The sequence below is a fragment of the Jaculus jaculus genome, chromosome 11 (assembly GCF_020740685.1).
Source record: "Jaculus jaculus isolate mJacJac1 chromosome 11, mJacJac1.mat.Y.cur, whole genome shotgun sequence".
In the NCBI taxonomy this organism is placed as follows: Eukaryota; Metazoa; Chordata; class Mammalia; order Rodentia; family Dipodidae; genus Jaculus; species Jaculus jaculus.
Window position 1 is genome coordinate 4641299 of NC_059112.1, and position 24441 is coordinate 4665739.

Here is a 24441-nt window from a genome sequence, read left to right on the forward strand (position 1 = left end):
GTACAGATGAAAACCCATGCCAAAACATAAACATATGCATGCATAGATAATTTGACTCCTGTCTAATATTGTCTCACTGAACCCATTCAGAAACATAGGAAGTAATTATCTAGAAAACAGACACAACTTCAAAAAATGTTAACATGCATTTTAATTTTGCTTCTTTTTGTGCTTTTTTGGATCTCTTATAAAGCATAGCACATGGAAGGGAAAAGACCCACCCAGAGCCCAGAATAACAAATGCAGGTGTGCTCTGGAATGAGACATGAACACTTACCGGCAAAGCCACGGCCACCACCAAGACGGCAGCGAGCAGGAGGAGAAGCTTCATCTGTGCAGGGCCTGGAAGGCGGCAGGAAGGGGGACATGGGCACCAGGCAGAGGCTGTGCTCTAACACAGCTCATGTGACCCAGGGCTCTTTGGCCTTGGGCCGTCATTTGCAAAGTTAGGCCCTCAGTATGTTACTAGAGAAAGTTCTTTTGGTCAATGGAAGGTGCTTTGCATTTTTAAAACTACATTGCCAGTAGCTCTTTGTGAGAGGTAACCTGGTCCTAGCGCTTGTATTTAATAGCTAGATCCTGTGGTTTTAAGGTTATTTTTCTTCACCCCCTACAGGGTCCTTCTGCCCAGACGAATCCCCTCTCTCCCTTATTAAGAGTTGTATCTTTAACTGTGGCTAACCAGATGGAATGTTTCTATGGTACTGCTTCATGCTGTCCTTCGTTTTGTGTCATTCCCCACCCCTACACACCTTTGCTCCCCTGTGTCCCTTTCACCCCTGCAGGAAGTTCCTCCACTTGCCCGTCAGGTGTCTCCTCCTCTCCTCCTCTCCGTTTCCACTATATGGCCTCATTCTAACTCCTCACTGGCACTACTGATTTAACTTTTATGTTATGTGAACACGACATATTACAGAGTGGGGCATAAATATGACACACTCTTAGGATAAAAAAGGAAGGTACAAATCAGTTGGCAATTGTTAATCCTTACAGAATTGCTGTGCATGTCTTCCTATATGTACCTTGAGGCTTATGCAAGTCGATATAATGAACTCGAGGTTCTAAAAGCCTCAGTTTATGTCCTACTGTACCAGCGTCCAACACCTACATGGAGTCATTTATGGCCACTCTTATGATATGCCCTTACTATAGCAGAATGGTAACTTTAAGAGCCAAGTTTCACAAACAGAAAAATTCAAAATGATTGTCTAAGTTAAAAATTTAATCAAGGGTTATATGATAATCTCAATTATTTCAATTTTTACAGTTTAAATGCATAAGTATGTATGCACAACATATAGTATGTATAAATATGCATTTATCTAAATCTAAAAAGTGCTAGATGACCATAGCTCACAACGACACTGAAGACATCTCTTACCTCACACTTCCAACTGAGTTCCTTTTCTGATGCCGTTCTGAGAAACGGAGGTGAGGTGACTGACCCTTGGATGTGGCTTCTGTTTTATATGCTCAGAGGTGTGATGTGATGGAGGGGTCTGGCAAAGGCTGCTTTCTGGGGATTAGTTAGTATTCTGCTGAGTCACCTGCTATCCCCATGTGTTGACATTGGGGAATCACTAACATTTGCAGCTTCATGGAACCCTTGGCTTAGTCACCACAAAGATGTATCCTTGTGTGGTTTTCTTTTCAACCTGTGTGTATTTGTAACTTATCAGCAAACAGACAAAAGTGCTGTCTATATATTATGCCATATAACCTCCAAAATAAGCAGCCATAGCAGAAAAGCATGTTTATTAAACCAGCCTACTCACAGATTGAGACTAAGGCATAGCAAATGCCAGGAGTTGGTTTGAGGAAGAGTAGCTAGAACTCTGACTAAGAGTGTTCTGAATGTCAAGCTGGTCCCCAGACCACTCAGAATCTGCGCTTTACAGTGTCATTTTAGATGCTTAGAAAAATCACCAGAAACTCAGAGAAATATTAAATTTTGTTCAGCTATCATGTGACATCTAACCTTGTCTGTCTGACTTAAGGAGAGCCGCTTCCACCAGAAATGTACTGAAACTTCAAATACTTGTGCAACTTTGTCCAACTGCCCTTACGTGGGCACTGGGGAATCAAACCTGGGATATCAAGCTTTGCAAGCATGTGCCTTAACCACTTGGAAGTCTCTTCAACCCCATTGATTTAATTTTTTATTAATCATGGACATACTTCGTATGGACACATCATGATGTGTTGGTACCATCCTATCCCTCTTCCCTGCTCCCATTCCGTTGGGTTCCACCTCAGTGGGGTTTCAGGTGTTCCCCGTGGGGTTGTGGGATATGCGTTGTGGGAGCAGCAGTCAGTTATTTGGGAGAGGCCGTGGCTCTGGGCATGATGTCCCAACTTTGGCTCTAACAATCTTTCCGCCCCCTCTTCCGAAAAATTCCCTGAGATGTGTTAGGTGTATTTTAAGACTCTTTCAGTGATGGGCTCTTAGGAGCCTCTGGATCTCTGCCTTGGTAGGTGTTGAGTGCCCTCACCATCTGTCTCCTTAACCCTGGCCCTGATTGTCAGGTTCACCACGGAAACTACGTTCTTGCTCATCTCCGCAGTTCCTTTGTGTTTTCAGCTAGGGCTTGCCTGAAGTGCAAGGGGCAGTGTATCTCCTTGGGTCTCACAACTGTCTGAAAAAGAAAGGCAGATTCTCCAGTGAAGTCAGGACAGGTTGAATGGGATAAGTGTTACTAATTTAGAGAGAACTTGATGGATTTGGTCTCTCTTTTGGCCCAAGATTAGTGGGAGCCTGACATTGGAGAGCATAATGTTCATCTCCATGGGATTCAGACCCAGTTCCCAGTTCCAGATATGCATTCCTTTCCACTGAGTGGATCTCGTAGCCAATCAGAAAGCCACTGGTTACCCACCAAGGCTGAGTGCCGCCACTGCACTTGTGTGGACGTCCCCTCAGGGTGTTCGCTTCTGAGTAGCTCAGACCTCTGGGCGCTCTGACAGTTGCTGGCCATTACCCCCCACTCGCTCTTGTAACACATTTTGACACTAGATGGACTAACTGCCTCACTGATTTTTTTTAAAAAGTGGCTTTCAAAGTTTATTTTTTTAAGTGAAAGCCTCAGAAAAGAATGGATTACACATCATGACAAGGGGTTCATAAAATAATTCTCTCCTTGCTACGTGTGGCTGAGATGCATTCCCTTCAATTTTCAGGCATGTTCTGTTGCATTCTACTGCTTCCTATCCTATTCTTTTTAACCTAAATTTCTCTAATGAATCACAGTGTTTATTTGTTTATTTTGTTTTGTTTTGTTTTATTTTTTCTACTGTAGCCCAGGGTGACCTGGAATTCACTATGGAGTCTCAGGGTGGTCTCGAACTCATGGCAATCCTCCTACCTCTGCCTTCCTAGTGCCGGGATTAAAGGTGTGCGCCACCACGCCCGACACAAAGTTTCTTTTGTAATGATGAGAGAAAAGTTTAAAAATCACCATAATGATACCAGTTCATCTAACTGAAATGTGAATTCAATGTGGTTTCTATGAGTACATACTGAATTTGAATACTCCTTCAAAGGTTTACAAAATCATTTTCTGAAACTGTCCATTATTGGGTTGTAAGCTAAGGAAAAGATCTAGTGGGGGGGGGCATTTTCACTTCCTAGGTTTTAATAGTTAACATGTTGACTTCCCTATAGCAATTCACTCATAAATATTTGTTGTTTAAAGTGTACGTATCTGACTAGTTCCAATTACATTAGAGGCTGCTTTATGGAGGGAATAAAAATACAGGACTCTGATCGACAGTTAGGAGTGCTTATTTGTGTGAAAAACAGAATGCTGCCATAAGAGAGCTTATTAGGAAATTGTACATCTTTTCTGCTTTCTAAAAAATTAAGATATATTACTATTTGCAAGAAGAGAGAGAGAGAGAAAGAGAAGAAGAAGAAGAGAGGAGAGGAGAGGAGAGAGAAAGAATAGGATGAGAGGAGAATGGACACACCAAAGCCTGTTGCCACTGTAAACACACTCCCGATGCATGGGCTGCTTTGCACATCTGATTTTATTTGGGTACTGGGAAATTGAACCCAGACCAGCAGGCTTTGCAAGCAAGTGCCTTAAACTGCTGAACCACCTCCCAGGTTCTGCAAATCTTTTCTGATGATATTTTTGATAATATAATTTTGGACTAGTGGATTGATATTATTTACAGCAATCCAGCATATTGTTGACCCCAGAACGAATGGATAGAAACACTTTTTCAAGTTATGGTTGAAGGATAGTTAGAGTGTTCAGTAATGAAGCCTGTCCTTTATTCATGTTCTGATATGGTGGCAAACTAGGTGACTGTTGTTTTCACACTTTTGGTGAATTTCAGAATAGTTAGTGTTGGTGTATTGATTCTACAATGTTTAATGCTGTGTGTATATATGTTAAATAATGAATAAGTATTAACTGAATTGAAGGAAAGTTTCTAATATGTACATTTGTCTTCTTAAAAAGAATCCTTGCTCACATTTACAGAGTTTCAGAAAGCGAATCTAAGAGACAAGTGAAACAATTGACAACTCCATGGTCTTTAGTTATACCTGCAATGACCTTTGTCTTCATTTTCAAAGTGAAGCTATTACCTCTGCTGAGCTTATGGAAGGTTCTTTTTAAAAACTAGTTTTTCAGGGCTGGAGAGATGGCTCAGTGGTTAAGGGACTTGCCTACAAAGCCTGTTACCTGGGTTCAATTCCCCAGTACCCATGTAAGCCAGACACACTAAGTGGTACATGCATCTGTAGTTTGCTTGCAGAGGTTAGAGGCCCTTGGCATGCCCATTCTCTCTCTCTCACTCTCTCTCCTCTCTATCTCTCCCTGCTTGCAAATAAATAAAAATATTTTAAAAAGAATTTTAAAAACTAGTTTTTCGGAAAAGTAATGTGGTAAAACACCCACTATAGGCTATACATTTTCAACATTGGCATGTCCTACATAGAACCATATTTTGGTGATCATCTGTTTTTCTTCCTGTCTTTGGCTTCTATTTGTGTTGGCCATGGGGTTAAGGTGGTAGGTTGTCTAAAGCTATGGCTATTTAGTTCTATTGCTGAAGTCCCATCTCTCACCAGGTGGCATGAACAAGTCAAGCATGGATCGATTTGTTTAAGCTAAGTGAAGTAGGAAGAAGTACACATTTGTAGGTTTTGTATTTAGATTTTTTGACCTTCTTCTTTATTAGCTATATGTAGATAAATGATATTAGCAAAGCTCCAATCTTCTTATCTGTTAAAGGGATTCCTTTGGTTTGAAACATGAAATGAATTGAATAGAATCAGCACCATTATGCCAGACTTTCTCTAATGATGGTTTTGGAAGCATCAAAGCCTTAGATACCAGTTGAGTAGTTTTGAGTAGGTCAGACTTCTTCCTCTGGCCTCACATCATAATAAAGGGTTGTGAGGACTGGGGTCTATCTCTGGTATAGCACTTGTCCAGCATTCATAAGGCCTTAACATCAATTCCTAGCAGCATACACATAAGTGAACACATCCTAAATGCTATTGGAACAAGATAGGGGCTAAATGTCTCAGATGGATATAAGTATGGAGATTTTGAAAGTAAATGATATCAAATTCTTTCTGGTTTATTATTTGACTGTGTCATTTTCACATATCCACACTATATTAATACACTATATTTCTGGCTGAATTAATGCCTAAAATCTGCTTTCATTTTCTTGTGTTAATCTTTATTCAGAGGGCTGGAATCTAATACATGGAGAAGATCATGTTCAATACTATGAAAGTTCTATGTACAAAAACCTCCCACACTGAGTCCTCAGTACATGGTTGTCCCAACAAAGGCCAGTGTGATCAGTGTGATGCATGGAAAGACCACCAAGATGCTTGTCATGAAAGGAGGGTTTGAGTGGCTTTATCTGAAATAGGTTGGGCAGGCTGTCCTGTGAGAGAAGTCCTAGGCTCACTTTGGGGCAGCTAAGATGGCAGAGGTAAAAATCAGCATGTCAAGATGTCAAATGCTCTATGAGAAAACATTTTATAAGATTAAGAATGTTCCTCTCTACAGATATTGAGGCAGCAGCTGTGTGACCATAAGTCAGGGTGTAGTAGACATCAGGGTGTAGTAGAAGTTGGGGTGTAGTAGACGTCAGGGTGTAGTAGATGTCAGGGTATAGTAGAAGCGCCTTTTGTGTGGTCAGTGAAATTGGTGTGGTGACCTCTCTGGACCCTTTCAGTGGCAATCCTCTTAGGCTGTGCAGTATAGGAAGGAAAATGGCTACTGATACATTTTAACAACCAAGTAAATAAAGAAATCCTTTTGGGATTAGTGGATTCAAATCAGTGCTAAGGAAATGTGCACTGTAAGCCACCCATGGCAGCTTAGCAGAGTATTAATGGGTTTTGATTCAATAAGAGGGAAGAAATGGATCATATACCACATCCTGCCACCTACATAATTTAGACTTTGGAGAAATTCACCATGTGCCCACCTTTTAGACAATTATTTCCTCCTCTGTGAACTGAAAATCATGAGAAAAGATTTACCAGGCTTTACTATATGTCAGTACTACTAGAATTTATTGTAATTTCAGGCATCCATGCAGTCTTCTCTGAAAGAGAAGGCACACAAATTCACCCCAAGTTCTCTTCAAGGTTCAGAAAGCATTGCCTTCTCACCCACATGTAAAATCACTGCAGTGAGTGCCTATAAAAGAATTATACTGCTGTCTGCCAAGGTTCTAGAATCCGAGTCAACTCACCAATGCCCTGACTACTCGGCCCACAAGCTACTTAAAAGAAAAATGGTTGAAAGTTCTCCAGTTTATTGGAATTTTTAAAAATTTTGTTGAATTTTTTTTTATTAGTTATGTCCACAGTGTGTACACAGCCATGTTGGTCCCGTCTTCAGCCTCCTCCCTGTCCTCCATCCTCACTGGGGAATGTGGGTCGTGATGGTGGAGTGGCCATCAGTTATGGGTAGGAGGAAAGTCTCTGTGCAAAATGTCCCAACATGTGGCCCCGTCTTCTGTGAATTTCTGAGCACCATGTTGGTTTGTTTTCAGTCCGCTTCAGTGACGGGTCTGGGAGCCTCGTGTCTCTGGATCTCTGGGAAGCCTGACTCTTTTGAAATACGTTCTGGTACCACGTCGGTATCTCGCAGAGATTTGTGGACAGTGTTTCCGAAACCCCTCATGAACCGACTCCCCCTCCAGCCGCCACAGAATCCCCAGTCCGTTCTGAGTCACGCCTTTCTCTTACCAGTGACTTAACCTGGACGGGTTTCCTAACTTTTGATAACCATTCAAATACTTTGTATTAAAATAGAGTAAAACTATTTTCCTGCTTGCAACATAGCTTTAGCAATTATAGAAAATGCTTCTTTTTCACAGATTATTGGTCTCAAAGGTTTCGCACTTGAATTTATAGTCTTCTGGTATGCATCTGACTTCTTCCAAGTTCATAGTCCAGACTTCAAGGTTATACTTTACTTTTCTCTGAATTATTAAAATATTAGAAGAAATTTGCATTTAACAAAGATTCTAATTATTATAAATCCCATTTTAATTAGAAAATTAACTTTAGCTTATTTAAGATATCATTGTTAAAATGTTTATGTATTAAGTACTGAAAAATGCCAAACATTGCAAATTACAAGTGTCCTATAATGGATATATACACACTGTATGTACATAAACACAAACTCACATTCATAGTAGCCCTGTGGGATAAAGTATAGAATTATCCCTGTTTTACAGATGAAGAAAATGGGCTTAGAGAGCTAAGTGTCTAAGATTATAAGTTTAGTAAGCTGTGTAGCTAGAATTCAGAATTAGTCAGTTCCTAACCACAGCACAAGGAAGACAAAATGAATTAAAGTATTATCTGTCTAGTGAATTATAGCAGGGCTTCAGTAGTCTAAAACCATTTAAACATATGTTATTTTAAACTTGTTTCATTTTAAAAGAAGTTATTTTCAGACTTCTTAGAATAAAATGCTAAAAAGAATATAAATTGTCCTTTATTTTAACTACTTTAAATAACTAGGTTAAAATATGGTACATTTTAACTGGAAAAAGGGAATTTTTGAAACAATAACAAAACTCATAATAAAAGGACATCTTAGAAAGCAAACATTAATTTTTATTTTAAAGTGATATCAAATATATACAATTCTTAATAGAAGTAAAAATAATCTGTAATAGCAAACAATCATGATATTGAAACACGCAGGCAAAAACTTAAATACAACTAGAATAAATATATTAGAGGATTTACAGGAATATCATTGATATAGTGAATGCAGAATTTTAGCACTTCTAGGGAAATAAGAAAATTGAAAATCAAACAAATTGTAAAATTAAGAAATTAAAAACATGGACTACCATTGAATAGATAACATTGATAGCAGAAACAATTTGTTCACAGTGGCAGAGAGGACTTGTGAATTTGCGATTAATATAATTTTCCAGAATGAAGCACTAACTAAAACCAAAAGTAACATACGCTCGATGATGTGAGGGTGGACTCAAGGGGCTTAAAGACCTATGACTGAAATTCTTCAGTGGAGATAGGAGTGAATGGGACAAAAGTAATATAATTACCAGTGAAGAAACTTGTGAATTTGATCAAAACCAACCCACAAATGCAGGAAACTCTGTGCACCCCAAAAGTGATTCATTCAAGGGAAGCCACACCCTAGCTATTGGAGCTAAGCTGCTGAACAGAAGACACAAAAGCCTTAAAAATGATTAACAGCACATACGTCAGTATTAAGACGAATGATACAGGACGTTTTATCCAGACCAATGAGGCCAGAGAATATAATGTAATGAAATTCTGTGAGGGGAAATAAACATTTGGTAACTTAGAATTTTATATCCAGAAAAACAATCAAAATGTGGGCATTATAAGAAAACATTTTCCCATAAAAATTAAAGCAATTTACATCTATCAGATGCATACTAAATAAATCTTACATATGTCTTCATTTTAAAGAGAAGTTATAACAGGTGAATACTCAGACCTATGTGAAGACAAGAACACCAAAGTTGAAAAGTATGTGAGAAAACATATTTTGTAATTTAAAAAACTCTTTAAAAGTTAATGGACACTGATAAGCAAAGCCCATTGGTAACTCACCCATATCAGAACAAATAACCTTCCACAGATGATCATGCAAGCAGTCCTAACTTAACTAACTGGGACAGCACATGACATGGAGTCAGGTGTGGTGGTGTGTGCCTTGTGTCCTGGCACGTGGGCACTGAAGTGGGAGGGGCCGTTGGGGGCTCGAGGCCAGCCCGAGACCACATATTGAATTTCAGGTCAGCCAGGGCTAGAGCGAGACTCTGCCTCAAAAAAACAAACAAAGCAAATGACATGGAAGTAGAATGGGTGATGCAATAGTGCGATGTTAATGGGATGAGGAGGGAGGCAAGACAGCTCAAAATACACTGTAGACAAGCATAACAAATAATATAGTCATTTAGAAACTCCAAAATAAAACCATAAAATACCTATTCATCATATTGTTAAAATTAAGGAGAGAATGCTAAGCTGTGGTAATTAGCATATTAGACATAAAATGCTGAGATATAGATTTAGGAATCAGTGATCTCTTACAAATGCTATTAAAGTCAAAGTCATGTTGTTCATGTAGTAATTTTTTGAGAGAGGAAAAGAAGTGAGGCCAAACTCTGTAAAGGTTAACGTTTAAGGGAAGCCTGGCAGGGAAACTTACAGGAGTGATTTCTTGAAAAGGCAGGCAATTTCAGATGTGGCTACGATGTAGACAACTGAAAATTTTAGACATTGCTGACCAGGGGGTAAAGCTCTTTATCAGTCTCGTATAACATGTGCTCATCCTTTGATCTACTCTACTTCATGACATTTATTTGTGAAATATGAAAATACATGTTTACATACAGAAATGGACCAGCATATTCATAGCAACCATATTTCTAATGGTGGATAATTGTCAACACCTCAAATGCTCTAGGAGAATGTATGAAGAAGTTGTTGTTACATGCTCATAACTATGTGCTATATCATTTAAGTAATAACATGAATGAAACACAAAAGCATTATGTTAAGAAGAAACCATATGCAAAGAAATACATAGTATGTGATTTTATTTATGTAGATAACAGAGAAAATTACTGTATGTTAATAGAAATTTAAAAAGACCAGAATCTGGTAGTAATAAAAGTAGAAACATAGGTTCACTGGAAAAAGATCAGTGGGCTCATTTAAATTAAATCAGTGTGCTAGTGTCCTCCAAAAGCATCTTTATAGGAGCACCTAGAAAGTATGTCACCAGCCATCTTGTCCTTCCTTAAATTTAACCAGAAATTGTGTACCAGCTGTTGTATTCAGGTTCACATTGCTGGCAGAAAACACCTAACCAAGAACAGCTTGTTGGAGGAAAGAGTTCAGTTTGGTTTATAGACTTGAGGGGAAACTCTATGATGGCAGGGGGAAATGATGGCATGAGCAGATGGTGGACATCACCTCCTGGCTAATATCATGTTGACAATTGCAATAGGAGAGGGTACCAAACGCTGGCAAGGGGCAGTTGGCTATGACAACACCCCAAATCCTGCCCCCAAAATACACCACCTCCAGGAGGATACAGTTCCCAAATTGTCCCCAGCTGGGTACTTAGCATTGAGAACACATAAGTATATGGGAAACACCTGAATCAAACCACCACATTCCACTCTGGATCCCATGAACTGATAACCATTCATGATGTAAATGCATTCAGTCCAACTTTAAAAGTCTCATAATTGGGCTGGAGAGATGGCTTAGGGGTTAAGCACTTACCCGTGAAGCCTAAGGACCCCAGTTCGAGGCTCGATTCCCCAGGACCCACATTAGCCAGATGCACAAGTAGGTGCATGCATCTGGAGTTCGTTTGCAGTGGCTGGAGGCCCTGGCACACCCATTCTCTCTCTCTCTGTCTCTCTCAAATGAATAAATAAAAATTGAATAAAAAAATTTTAAAAAGTCCCATAAGTTTTAACAATCTCAGCGAGGTTCAAATATTCCCATTGTCCAAGGTCATTTAACTGAGCTGTAATACCAAAAAAATAATAATAATGGCACAGCATAAACATTCACACTGCAAAAGATAACATTGAGCATAGTAAAGAAATACTCAATACAAGATTTAAAACAAACAGGGAAAATATCAGACTCTGTAATTCCAAGTCTGACAACTCTAGCCAGTGACAAGTCTCCAAGTTTGATAATTCTAACCAGTGACAAGTCTCTGAAATTCCAATTCTGCCCCTCCAGCTAGGCTACTCACAGTATAGCGAAACTTCATCTGGTGGTTGGAAGCTCTCCTTGGCAGCCATCCCACAGTCCTGACATCTCCATTGGGTCTCCACTGTTACCCACAGTTCATCTCAATGGCTCCATCAGGCCTCCTCACAAGTAATCCAACAAGCCTGCTTCACATTGTTCATGGCCATTTCCAAAATACAAAACCATGTTGCAAACTCAGTGACCCTCATTTCCTATATTTGTTATACTCTGTAATAGCAGATGGACTACCATCTTGATCATCCAGGGGGTTATGAAGCAGTCTTTTAGGAACAGGACACTCCTTCAGTGTTCATACGCCTTTTAAAAGTCTGCATCCTTTCTGTTCTCCCAGCACATGCCAGCTGGCCCAGTCTCAAAGGCTGTAATCTATCAGAGAGTTACAGAGAAATGGGTAGCAGTTTTGGCCTAAAGATACCAGTTTTGTTTTGTTTTTTTTTCTGTGCCATCTCCCTCTGCTTACAGCAGTCCACTTCTGTGCAATACAACCTTGCACAAGTTCTCAGGACATGAGCATAACAGCACACTTCTCACACAAACTGCATCTAGCCCAGTCCAGGCAAAGGTGTTTCTCACCTTCATAAGCCAAGCCCCACAGTCCTTAGATCTTAATGCATTCATGTCTTTAAATTTTGACCAGAATGGTCAATCAAACTATACTTATAGCACCACAAGGCATCTCTTAGATAATCATTTCAAATCCTTCTACATTCTTCTCAAAAATCAGCTCCAAAAGGCCAAAAACCATACAGGTTTCTAGAAGCAATGATCCCACCTCTTGGTACCAATTTTACTGTTGCAGCCAGGTTCACATTGCTGGCAGAAAACACCTCAGTGCAGCTTGTGGGAGGAAGCAGTTTATTTTGGCTTACAGACTCAAGGGGAAGTTCCATGATGGGAGGGGAAAGTGATGGCATGAGCAGGGTGGACATCACCTCCTGGCCAATACCAGGTGGATAATAGCAACAGGAGAGTGTGCTAAACACTGGCAAGGGAAAGCTGGCTATAACACCCATAAGTCTGTCCCCCAAAATAAATCACGTCCAGAAGACTCCAATTCCCAGATTGCCACCAGCAGGGAACCTAACATTGAGGACACCTGAGTTTATTGGGAACATCTGAATCAAACCACCACACTAGCCATCTTATGCTTCCTTAAAGTTAACCAGAAATTATGTTACCAGCAATCTTATCCTTCCTTAAAGTTAATCAGGAATTATGTGTCACCAACCATCTTGTCCTTCCTTAAAGTGAGCTAGAAATTGTGTCACCTTCCTTAAAGTTAGCCATCATACTTGAGTTTTTGAAATATTCATTTTCCACCACATAATATTACTAACCTCTTGAGTTGATTATAACTCCTGCTTTATTTTGCACTTTTTCACCCTCTCGTCATGAACAGAAAAACTATGCTGTATTCCTATATAAATAAATAAATAAATAAATAAATAAATAAATGTGTATATATATATATATATATAAAATTATATATTATTTATTTATTTATTTATTTGACAGTGAGAAAGAGGCAAAGAGAGAGGGATAGAATGGACCTGCCAGGGCTTCCAGCCACTGCAAATGAACTCCACATGCATTTACCACCTTGTACATCTGTCTTATGTGGGTCTTGGAGCATCAAACCTGGATCCTTTGGCTTTGTAGGTAAATGCCTCAACCGCTAAGCCATCTTTCCTGCCAAAAGTTATGATGTATTCTTTTTTTCTTTGTGGTCTCTGGTCATCCCCCTTGCTATACCTCCTGAAAGAGAAGAGTGGAAGGCTGTAAAGATGGTTCAGCAGTTAAAGGCGCTTGCTTGCGAAACATGATGGCTTGGGTTCAATTCCCCAGTACCCATGTAGTAAAGACATACACAAAGTGGTCCATGCTTCTGGAATTCATTCACAGTGGCTAGAGGCCTTGAAGTGTCCGTTCCTTCTGTATGTCTATGCATGTAAGCATGCATGCATACATAAAAGAGTAGAGAACTTGTTCTGATCCAGACTGCATTTCAAGCACATGATCTAAATCATATCATGTAATTTTAAAACTGATTTTTTAAACTGATAGGATTTGTGGACACAAAGCTCATAGCTGGTGAATACCCCACCTTTATCAGATATCTTGATTTTTTAAAAAATCCAACATTAAGAGATGAATCAATTACCCAGAATGACATTCTTTGAGTGTAACATCTCAGGGAAAAGCATACAAATAATATAGTATAGTAGATGATTACTACATTGCTCTCCTATGTGACAGGTAGTCAGAGTCACAACACTACTAAATACAGTTTGGTTAAACCCACCTAATATGTGTGTATTCATTCCTTCATTTGTTCATTTGTTGGTTCCTTTCATATGCACACAACAACACACATCTATAGACCACATAATGCATAATGAATGCCAACTTTCCTATTTTCTCAGAATTTTTGCTTAAGTTTGGTGTTGAACAAACAAGTTAAAAGTACTTTTATGCTCATGCGTGAAAGAGGAAAAGTTAACTCCTGAGTTCTTGGTATGAGCTAGGTATCTTGCATGTGTCATTTTAAAAATATTTTATTTATTTGCAAGCAGAGAGATGAGAGAGAGAGAGAGAGAGAGAGAGAGAGAGAGAGAGGGGGAGGGAGAGAGAGAGAGAGAGGGAGGGAGGGAGAGAGAGAATGAGAGTGAGTGGGGGAGAGAGAATGGGTACAGCAGGGACTCTAGCTGCTGCAAAGAAATTCTAGATACATGCACCACGTTCTGTATGTGGCTTTACATGGGTACTGGAGAATTGAACCTGGGTTGTTAGGTTTTGTGGGCAAGTGTCTTAACCACTGAGCAATCTCTCCAGCCCTCCATGTATCATTTTATTTTATTTTGGTTTTCTGAGGTAGGGTCTCACTGTAGCTCAGGATGACCTGGAATTCACTATGGAGTCTCAGGGTGGTCTCGAACTCTCGATGATCCTCCACCTCTGTCTCCTGAGTGCTGGGATTAAAGGTGTGCGCCCACACCTGGCACATGTATCATTTTAGATAGCACATTCAGAAATTCTGCAAGTTAATTTCTCTTCTCTTCATTTATATATGAGCAAGCAGGCTGAGGTTTAAGTCACATCTTCAAAGACAAATCTAATCAAATCCAAAATCTTTGCCCCAGCTTTATAGGATGCTCTCTTTGAGCAAGCATGCATGTTCCTGGGGCTGGAGTGGGTCACCCCTTTGTGCTCAGTCAGCCATCTCTCTGTGCAGCTGTGGCATATTGATGGTATAGACTTCCAATATTGTTCACAAAATAAATGTGATCTCTACAGGGAATACATCATTAGGGAGCTGACTGAATGGGTCAGGGAGAAAAATGGAGATGTTGATAGATGAAAGTTTTGGGCATTTTTGTTCATTGTTCCCAAGGACACACATCATAAGTCTATTGACAGCACATCTTTATTCTCATAGATGACACATTGTAGAAGCACCCACAATTATCCAATCAATGTAATGCTCTTTGCTTTATTTTGAGTGTTGTGTTATATTTGATTACACAATACAGACTTTGAAAGGAACAGCTTTGTAAGAAGAAGATGATTACATGATGTATGCATTGCTTTTCTGTGACATAAAAGCATATATTATTTTTATAAAAGACAACTTCCAAAGTAAAGTGAATATATAGCATTTAAAAATAATTGATATCAGCATCAGAGAAGAAGATAACCTAAAAGATATCCAAGGTATCATTGCATCCTTCTCTCTGAAAAATAAGACAGAGCAGTACTTTAATACCAGCTGATAGTTTTGTATAAACTTTCTAGATGTTTTGGAAATTACTTGTTAATAGGTTTGAAAGCTTTACTGGTGATTTCACATTGAGCAGAGTTCACCCCATACTAAATTCTCTTTAGTATCTGTGATTAAGCTGCTTAACTTCTGTGATAGAAAATGGCACGTTAGTCAGGAAACTTCTAGAGACTGCTGACTCTTCTTGACTTTATTATGCAGACTATGTATCCAAAGCATGCTGGGTGTTTTTTCATAGGAAGAGGGTCATAGGAGGCTTATCAGAGATTTCAGAAGTTCTTGTTTTTCAGTCTGTCCTTCTGGTAAAATGATAAGGTTTTTTTTTCTTTAATTTTTATTGCAATTTCAGGCCTGGCCTTCTACCAAACTCCCAATGTATATTCATTAGCTAACCAAGATCATGTAGACACAGAATTAACAAAGGCTATTTTGATATAAGAATTATTATATTTAAAATTTATTGTACAATTTATTATTTTGAAATTTAGTTTTATTGCAGTCTGACAAGGGTAAATGGGCATTATCACAATGCTTAGCTTGCAAAGTGGAATGATGGCTTGGGAAGACTGATTCTGTAGAGAACATAGAGCTTATTTCATAAGGACCTGGTATATTTAGTTTTTGTATGGTGAAATCTGACAAATTTATGGTTCAGGAGGATATGACTTTTAAGTTAATTGGGAAAGTCTCATAATTGTTATTTTTGAAGATAGGCAAAAACAGTAGTTTGCTTCTCCATAATTATTTTGGTAAATAAATATTCATTAATTACTCTGATGAATTTTTCTATCAAGAGTTGTCATGTCACATAGGCATGAGTTTTGGCAAATACCTACCAAAACTTTTGAATGATTAGGACAATGTCTTATGGTTCTCTTAGGCTACCAGTCTTGGCCTAGTGAGAAAAGGATTCATAAAAAGGTCACATTATATTAAAGTAAAACTATATTTTGATATATTGATTTTAAATAACTATTTACTTCTTTATCTATGGTTAAGAATGTATATTATATTATAACATTAATTGTGTTATTATTTCTATGACTAAGCCCTTTAAGTTAGGTTCTAACTTCATGGTTTCCTTTAGACAGTTTCTTTCACAAAATGAATCTCTGGATACTGACCTTCTCTTCCGGAAGCACTGGAGCAATGGTTGGGTCTATAGCAGGGGTGAAAATCTCAGCTGCGTTGGGTTTGGGTGAAGTTGGAGGCATGAAAACTCCTGCATTGCCTTGCCTGAAGTTCACCACATCTTTCTGTAAGTATGGAGGCACTCCTTCTGCTGGCTGAGACAGTGAAAATGGAGCCAAGTCATTACAGGTTCAAACAGGTGTTTAAGCTTGGGAAGGAGATGAAGGGAAAGGATTGACATACAGATGCACTAGATGCCACAAAGAACTGCCTTCATTAGTGTCATAGACCATGTACTATTTTATAAAGACTATGAGTATAGTTCACAAATTTGCTTTTAAACAAGGATGCATAAAGAATTCCTGGCAAGTCTCTCAATCAATATTGGAGGAACTTAGTGGTTTGGATCTTGATAAGCAGTATCAAAGGGGGGCTGACATATATTAAAATGAATATGAGTAAAGGAACTTATGAGCTACCACACGTTAACTTCCAGTTTCTACCAAAGCTTTAAAAGAATCTTACTATCATAACAGTTTCAGGAGCTGTTCCGATGAGGGGATCAAAAGCAAATTGTTGCTGTCCTCCTGGTACACCCTGAAAAATAGCAATTTAAAGACATTGAAATCAGTAATATATGAGTATATGATCTTTTCCACCCAAAACAGTTAAGCATTTTTTAATATCTCAAATTATTTTAAGAGTTTAGATTTGAGAAAGAGGAAAGCAATCTGGATGTCAGAGGACTGGCTAGACACCCAACCCAGTTCCTCTTGGAATCCAATAGCTTTGTTTCCCAATATTCTTCTAGGTATTCTGTAGAGCATGACCAATCCTGCAGGACACCTACATTAGGAAGGGTTGTTTCTCTACATGGTAAAGTTGGGGGAATGAGGAGACTTTATCATCTTGTCTAAATCAAGGTGCATAGATGATGATACCAAATGTCCCCACATCCTGGCCAACAGGATTGATTCACTTCTTTACCAGACTCTATAGCCTTTGCTTTCATTGTTCACATTCTTTGTCAGAACCCTTAACATACTCTTGTTAACTCCCTTCCCTTCCTGAAAATACCTGCCCTAGAGCAAACTGCCATTCTCTGAACTCCTCTACAATCACCCAGTGCAAAACCAAGTCCCGTAAGATGTCTTCCTGATTGCTTCCTATTAACCCCTCCATGGTTCCTGGCATGTGTTCTCATAGTCCATGATGTGTGGATAAATTTGACTTTGTCCAACCAAAGGTATGTTCCTGGTGACCTTTGGTTGAAAGACATTTTTTGCATTTAATAGATAAGCAAGTAGTTCTGAGTGATGTTTTTAGAAAAACACATTTACTCACAGGTTCTGCCTGCTGTGGGATATATCCAAAGTGAGTATAGAATGGCACCTGCCAAATTAAAAACAAAAAGCACTGAAATTGTCATGATGAATTTTTTGTCATACGTTTGCAATAAATTATTATTAAAATCACATCTTTTTTATTAATCAAAATGTTTTTTTTTTTTTTGATTTTTTGAGGTAGGGTCTCACTCTAGCTCAGGCTGACCAGGAATTCACTATGGAGTCTCAGGGTGGCCTCGAACTCACGGTGATCCTCTTACTTCTGTCTCCCGAGTGCTGGGATTAAAGGCGTGCACCACCACGCCCAGCTCAAAATGCTTTTTGAAAGTCCCTATGTTTCAGCTGCCAAAACTCATTATGATTAATATAATTATAAATAATATAATTAGTATGGTTATGAGTTCACTCACTAACTTCCTTCACTTAAAATCTAGCCTAGTGCATCACCACATTAGTCTACACAATGGTGTACATGCCCTCACATTCTGCCACGTCCTGGGAGACAGCAACCTGCCCTTGTGGTATACTAGGTCAAGCTGTTGAGCACTTTCGTTAAATGTGTTCAATCACTCTCTTCTCTGGAAATTTATCTTAAGATCAGGTGAAACTAATTAGATTTTTTTTTGAGGTAGGGTCTCACTCTAGATGAAGCTGACCAGGAACCTACTCTGTAGCATCAAGCTGGTCTCAAACTAATGGTGATTCTTCTATATCTGGCTCCTGAATGCTGGGATTAAAGGTGTGAGCCACCTGATCCAGAAAATCAAACAGAGAGAGAGGGGGACAATGGACGTGCCAGGTCCTCTTGCTCCTATAAATGAGCTTCAGTCCCATGAACTACTTTGTACGTCTAGCTTTATGTGGGTACTGGGAATCGAATCCAGACCATTAAGCTTTGTAAGCAAGCATGTTTAACAGCTGAGCCATCTCCTTAGCCAGAGTTTAATCAAACCCTCACATACCTGCTCCTCATACTGCTGTGGCCCTGTTTGTGGGGGTGACAGCGTGACTGTCTGTTGGGATTGTTCCCACGGCAGGAGCATGATGGGGTAGTACTGCAGCATCTGTTTGTAGAAAAGAAGAGTGGAAGAAAGTCCTTTAGGTCAGCCAAAGCCTCAGTTTCTCTACTGTGTGTTTTGTTTTCATTTACATATTTTCAGTGGGAGTGGGGAGTGAGTATGGATGCACCAGGGTCTTCTGCCACTGGAAACAAACTTCAGACACATGTGCCACTTTCTGCATCTTGGCTATATGCGGGTACTGGGGAATCAAACAAGGGTTTTCAAGCAAGTATCTTTAACCACTAAGCCATCTCTCCAGCTCTACTTTTTCTTTTTTAGAATTATGAATATTTTTATTTTTCTTACTTTTTTCCTTTTTTATTATGAATATACTTTGTGTAGACACATCATGTGTTGATACCATCATTTCCCTCCTCCCTGCCCCCATTCCACTGAGGTCCCTCCTCAGTGGGGTTGCTGGTGTTCATCATGGAGCTGTGGGTTATGAGCTGTGAGACCAGCAGTCTCACTGTCTAGAAGCCACCACCGCCAGCATTATCTGGGCATCTGTCTATGGATGCCAGACTCACTTAGCCCCTTAAGAACAGGCAGCTGAAGAGAGTCTCTAGGATCTAGTTCCAAGACATCCCTGCACTGGAAATGAAAGAGGTCAGGGAACCCATGTCAGGTCTTCTCTGAATCTTAAGTGCTGACAGAACAGCCAAACAAGCTTGATTTTGTATCATCCTAACTTTTGTGGCAGAGAGTGCAACACCTGTATATGAAATGACTTTTTCTTCTTCTAATGTCATTATCTTAAATTTGGAATTATAGATGTGAGCTAGTATGCCTAGCAAAAGCTGATAAATATGTATTCCGTCATAGTGAATAAAAGTAAATATATATTTAAGTGATTAAAAATTTAACAATTTCCATTTTATTAAAATAATCCTCACGCATTTTAGAATATTGGAAGAACCAGAAAGTGACAGTAACAAAATCGCCACCACCCACATTTTCATGTACTGGCCTCTCCTTCCACTTCCATGTTTTTATACACGTAGGACTGAGGACCTTAGGGAATCCACACAGTTCTGAGTTCCACCTTACTTCTCTGCATTATTAAATGACTGCACTACATGTAAGATGAAAAAAATAGCATCTGTTTTCTAAATGAATGCATTTTGTTCAGTAGTTTTTTTATCCTAACCACCAAAAGCACTCATTGAGGACGTCAGGACGCAATCATACTCGTCACCTCACTGTGGCTTAGGATGGGTTTAGGTATTTGTAGCTTTCAAAATTGCCACCTAAGGTTTTGATGTAAAGCCCAGGTTAAGAGCAACTGGATTATTGGTTAAAGAAAGGGTGGAGAACTGACTTCTAACTCAGCTATTTACTTCATTGGGATTTGGAATTTAATCTCCTTAAGACTAACTTTCCTCATCCTTAAAATGAAGTAATTGTATTTGTCACACTTTTCACTCTGTAAGTGCTTGTGGCATAGAATGAGATAATGTCTGGAAGCATACTCCATGTTGTAATGGCAGTGCAAAGGAGACAATGGTATATAAATAAATAAATAAGCATATATACATATGTGTGTGTGTGTGTGTGTGTGTGTGTGTGTGTGTGTGTGTGTATCAGAGCCAAGTAGTATAACATTCTATGAGGAGGTCAATAGTCCACTAGTGAATTACATAGTCTGTTATTTATAGTCTTATTTACTTGGACCCAGGATATTATAAAATATTAATAACATTGACTCTATTAATTTATGCTCATTTAAAAAATCTTATTTGAGGGAAATCACCATTTAATTATAATTAGGTACCAAGTTCTAACTAGTGCATAAGGGAGTCTGGAAAAATTCTCAATAGAAGTTTATGACTGATCAATACAAGAGTGATGTTTTATAACCCTGTGTCATTTCATATACAGATGTTGCACTCTTTGCCACAAAAGTTAGGATGATACAAAATCAAGCTTGTTTGGCTGTTCTGTCAGCACTTAAGATTCAGAGAAGACCTGACATGGGTTCCCTGACCTCTTTCATTTCCAGTGCAGTGATGTCTTGGAACTAGATCCTAGAGACTCTCCTCAGCTGCCTGTTCTTAAGGGGCTAAGTGAGTCTGGCATCCATAGACGGATGCCCGGATAATGCTGGCGGTGGTGGCTTCTAGACGGTGAGAGGTGCTGGATGGCCATGAAAGCCTTGCTACTGGAGCCTAGAGGAATGACAGGAAGCACGGCAGAGAGTGGCCACTTCTCTCTCTTGGCTTTGATAGTGTTTCCACTCACCTGTGTTTGATCTTGAGGCATCATGAAGGGGATTGCGTAGGACACCATCTGAAGTCAACAGAAAAAGAAGACAGGAAGTCACGGGAGCAAATCACACTTGGCTTTGTCACTTGGAGTCCTGTGTGCTCTTCCTGGAGCCCTGTAGCTGCCATTTATTATGCTACCCGTCTCCTGCCAGAAATGGTCATCCTCGCTCCAGGCTATTATTGGTACAGATTGTTTCTAGATGAAATTTTCCCAATTATCTTGCACAGATACTTTTTAATTCTCTTGATTCTTACCTATATTCTAAAGCAACTGAACTAAGTGATATTTTTCATGTAAAAATTAGGAAATAAGAAAGTTCTTTTACTTCTATAGACATACCATGAGAGGAAAAATATACTTGACTAAGACTCCTGTGTTACCCAGTGCTGATTCACACTCGTTTTTCCATTCCAGTCTCGGTTCTCTGTCAACACAACATGGCGGAAGAGGCCTTTACTTACACGATCAGCAACCTGCTGGGTCTGTGGTGGTGTTTGGGGCTGTGGGGGCTCAAGTTGTCCAGTCTGCCCCCCTTGGGCAGCACCTGCTTGCGTTGGGAAAGGTAGCTGATTTGGGAACAGCCGAGCAAACTGGTCCAGAGTTGGCAAGGAGAGCTGTGGGAGTGCGGGAATCTGAGCCTGCTGCTGGAGGAGGCCGGGGAAGGGAGGGATCCACGAGCTAAATGGGCCCTGGGAATTCACAGGTGAAAGAAAGTACTTACACTTTATGTTTAAAAAAAAAAAAACCCTTAAAATCAGTCTTAAGGAAGAATGAGCAAAATATAAACAATTTCTATATTTAGTACTGCATTATAAAAATCGAGAATCCCCACTCATTATGAACTATCTACACACACACTAATAAATTTCCAATGGTCTTAAGAAATGTGGGCAGAAAGAGTTGACCACAGAGCACAATGTCTTTAATTGCTAAACTGGTCTTAAATGTTGATTTGTCTTCTCTCCACTGGTTGGCTAGATATGACTTTGTGTAGAATAAACATCTTAAAATTGTGAGAATTAGTGCCTAGTTTTATGGAGTTCTTTATAAAGACTTGTTAATTACATTACAGTTTTTATTTTAATTTCCAAGCAGATGACTGCCAGGTTAAATAGGACAAATGTATAACAAACATTGAAACCTCAGTAGCAGGATCAGCAACATTTTGTTCTCATACAAAATGACATGAGCAATTCTCACTTGGAAATGTTTTAAGTTTTTCATTGAGAGAGAGATACCTGGAACTGAAGTGGCAGAAGCTGTCCATTGTTAAGATTCAGAAGTAACTAGAAAAAGAAAGACAATATGAAAACAGGATTACTACATATGCAAAATTTTATTGCAGATATGGTACAAGTCAGGGCTGGCTGATCAGTTTCCTGTTAGGAGACATTTACCCTGCTAAAATTACATGAAATTATAGTGATTAGAGGTTAGAGTTGAAAACAAAGTTGAGATTTAATAATTTCACCCAGCCCTACTGTGTATGAGACTACGCAATTTTAGCCCATCCCAGTGGTTTAGATAGTTGCATAATTTTACACACCTAAGTACAATGTGGTAGATACTGCTAGAACAAAATACATAGACAATGCAGTGTTTGTCTTTCCAACAGAGAGCCAAAGGACATTTTATTGATAACATGGTGCGTGTGGCAAACGTGAAGCTTGAAGTTTGGATATGTGTAAGAGGCAGTGGACGGGGCACAGGCCAGCTAAGGGAAGGCTTTTATCTCTTTCCAATGGGTTTTCACTTAAAAAACAGATGAGACTGCTTTAATTATTTCAACTAACCTCATTGCTGTGACTAGCAGATATAAAGCGCCGTGGAATTAGCTAAACAAGAACAAAGAAAGAAAAGAATTTTTTAAAAGAAGGGACTCTTCCAGTTTGACATGGTAGAATCAGATCAGGATCACCTACCGGGGCTGACAACGTAGCTCCCAAGAGCCCAAGAAGAATTACGGGTCTCATTTTTAGATGAGATACCTATAAAGTAAATTGTAATGATTAGTTTCAAAATTCTCTCTGTTTTTTTTTTTTTTTTTTTTTTTTAAATCACAACAGAAATAAAGACATGGTTAAAACAGTTAGGTGGTAAAGTCTAAAAATAGAACTAGCTGGGTAAAGTTTTCAATATTTACATACATTTTATGATTTAAAGTAAGTTATCCTTATAACTTTTTTCTCTGAGAATGGCTATTTATAGAAACCAAAACTGCTTGCTTTACCAAAGGACTCATTGTACTGGCGGATGGTGTGGATGGAGGAGATAATGAACGACATGGCCCTGGCCCTGTGCTGTGCTGACCAAAGAAAAGACACCCATCAGCACGGGGAGACCACTGCTTGGGCAGCAAAGAATTACCACAACAAACGTAGTAGTAATGGTCTGATATGGGGATTTCCACTCAAAAGTCAAATGTTAATATTTATTATAAAAGGCAATTTTTTTCTAATCTAGAATAATAAATAAGGTAAACTCTAACACTGATTTATAGCCCTTGTAAATATGTCATCTCTTTTCCTGTAGTTATGAAAGTCCCTAGCATGTTCAGGGAGACTTTGGTGGGGTGTGTCTTGGAGAATTCAGCAGGTTTGACTCTCAAGAATTATGAAAGCAGAAGACTAGGGACAGTCTCATGGGTTAAAGGGACTTTCTTTCCCAGTCACCTATAGAAAGCCAGGTAGGTGTTTGCAATGGCAAGAGACACTGGCATGCCCACAATCACATATGCATATACAAATGAATAAGAAACTGTGAAAGAAAAGATTTCATATCTTACCTTATTCCTAAGTCTAAGAAATCTAGAATCCTGCAAGATTTCTGTCCCTTTGATCTCTCGGTTCTGCTGTTTGGGTGTTCTTTTAAAATTTAAAACCCATCTTTAGAAAAAAAAAAGGACCAATCATTTTTGAAAGGGACCAGTGATTCAGTGGGTTTCAGACAATGGCTTATTTAATAACCCCTTCCCTAATCATCTCAGTGGTATACTGATTCCCACACTTTAAGTAATGCTTTTAAATTATCCCTGGGAGAAATGTTTTCCTGTTTTTTTCCCTTGGTCATGACTAACTACACTAATTTCATTGCACTCCCTTTTATCAACTTTAAAATGAATTCCTCAAGTGAGTTACTTTAAAATCTTTTGTTAAGGTCAAGGGTAGATGAATGATAATTCTTAGTCTGTGGATAAAATATGGGCCTAGAAGACAGAACACGGGCCTAGATACCACAAGTCCAGAGCTAGTGACTGGCAGTCGGGTTCCTTGGTGCTTTGTCCCCAGGCTGAGCACATGTGTGCTGCTTTCATTTTGCTTGATTTTGAAAACAGCTTTAAATCTCCCTATTCTTAACAACATGCAGGCCAGTTCTTCCTTTCTACCTCATCTGAGGCAAGAAATTCTCGTTTATGTCTCCCATCACACTTTAGGCACACTGGGATTAAGGAAGCAGAGCACAGTTTCTAGCATTCTGGGGGGTCTGGGCACCTGAAATCAGGTTATCAGAGGTGCGTAAGTGCTTTGTGCACAAAACCTCCTCTTCAGTCCT

At 39.1% G+C, this 24441-nt stretch overlaps 1 protein-coding gene across 1 annotated transcript in view; it reads right to left on the bottom strand.

Annotated features, from left to right (window-relative positions):
• Positions 1-22862, bottom strand: part of LOC101614427 (odontogenic ameloblast-associated protein) — a 33933-nt gene extending 11071 nt beyond the window's left edge. The window contains exons 1-11 of the mRNA XM_012950334.2: positions 22812-22862; positions 22683-22724; positions 22128-22175; positions 21351-21578; positions 20863-20910; positions 18523-18624; positions 17559-17606; positions 16740-16811; positions 16208-16369; positions 1023-1104; positions 278-342 (exon numbers count right to left, since the gene is read on the bottom strand). Of these exons, the coding sequence (XP_012805788.2) occupies positions 278-342; positions 1023-1104; positions 16208-16369; positions 16740-16811; positions 17559-17606; positions 18523-18624; positions 20863-20910; positions 21351-21578; positions 22128-22175; positions 22683-22724; positions 22812-22862 (948 nt within the window). The remainder of the gene's footprint in view (positions 1-277; positions 343-1022; positions 1105-16207; positions 16370-16739; positions 16812-17558; positions 17607-18522; positions 18625-20862; positions 20911-21350; positions 21579-22127; positions 22176-22682; positions 22725-22811) is intronic.
• Between the last annotated feature and the right edge of the window lie 1579 nt (positions 22863-24441).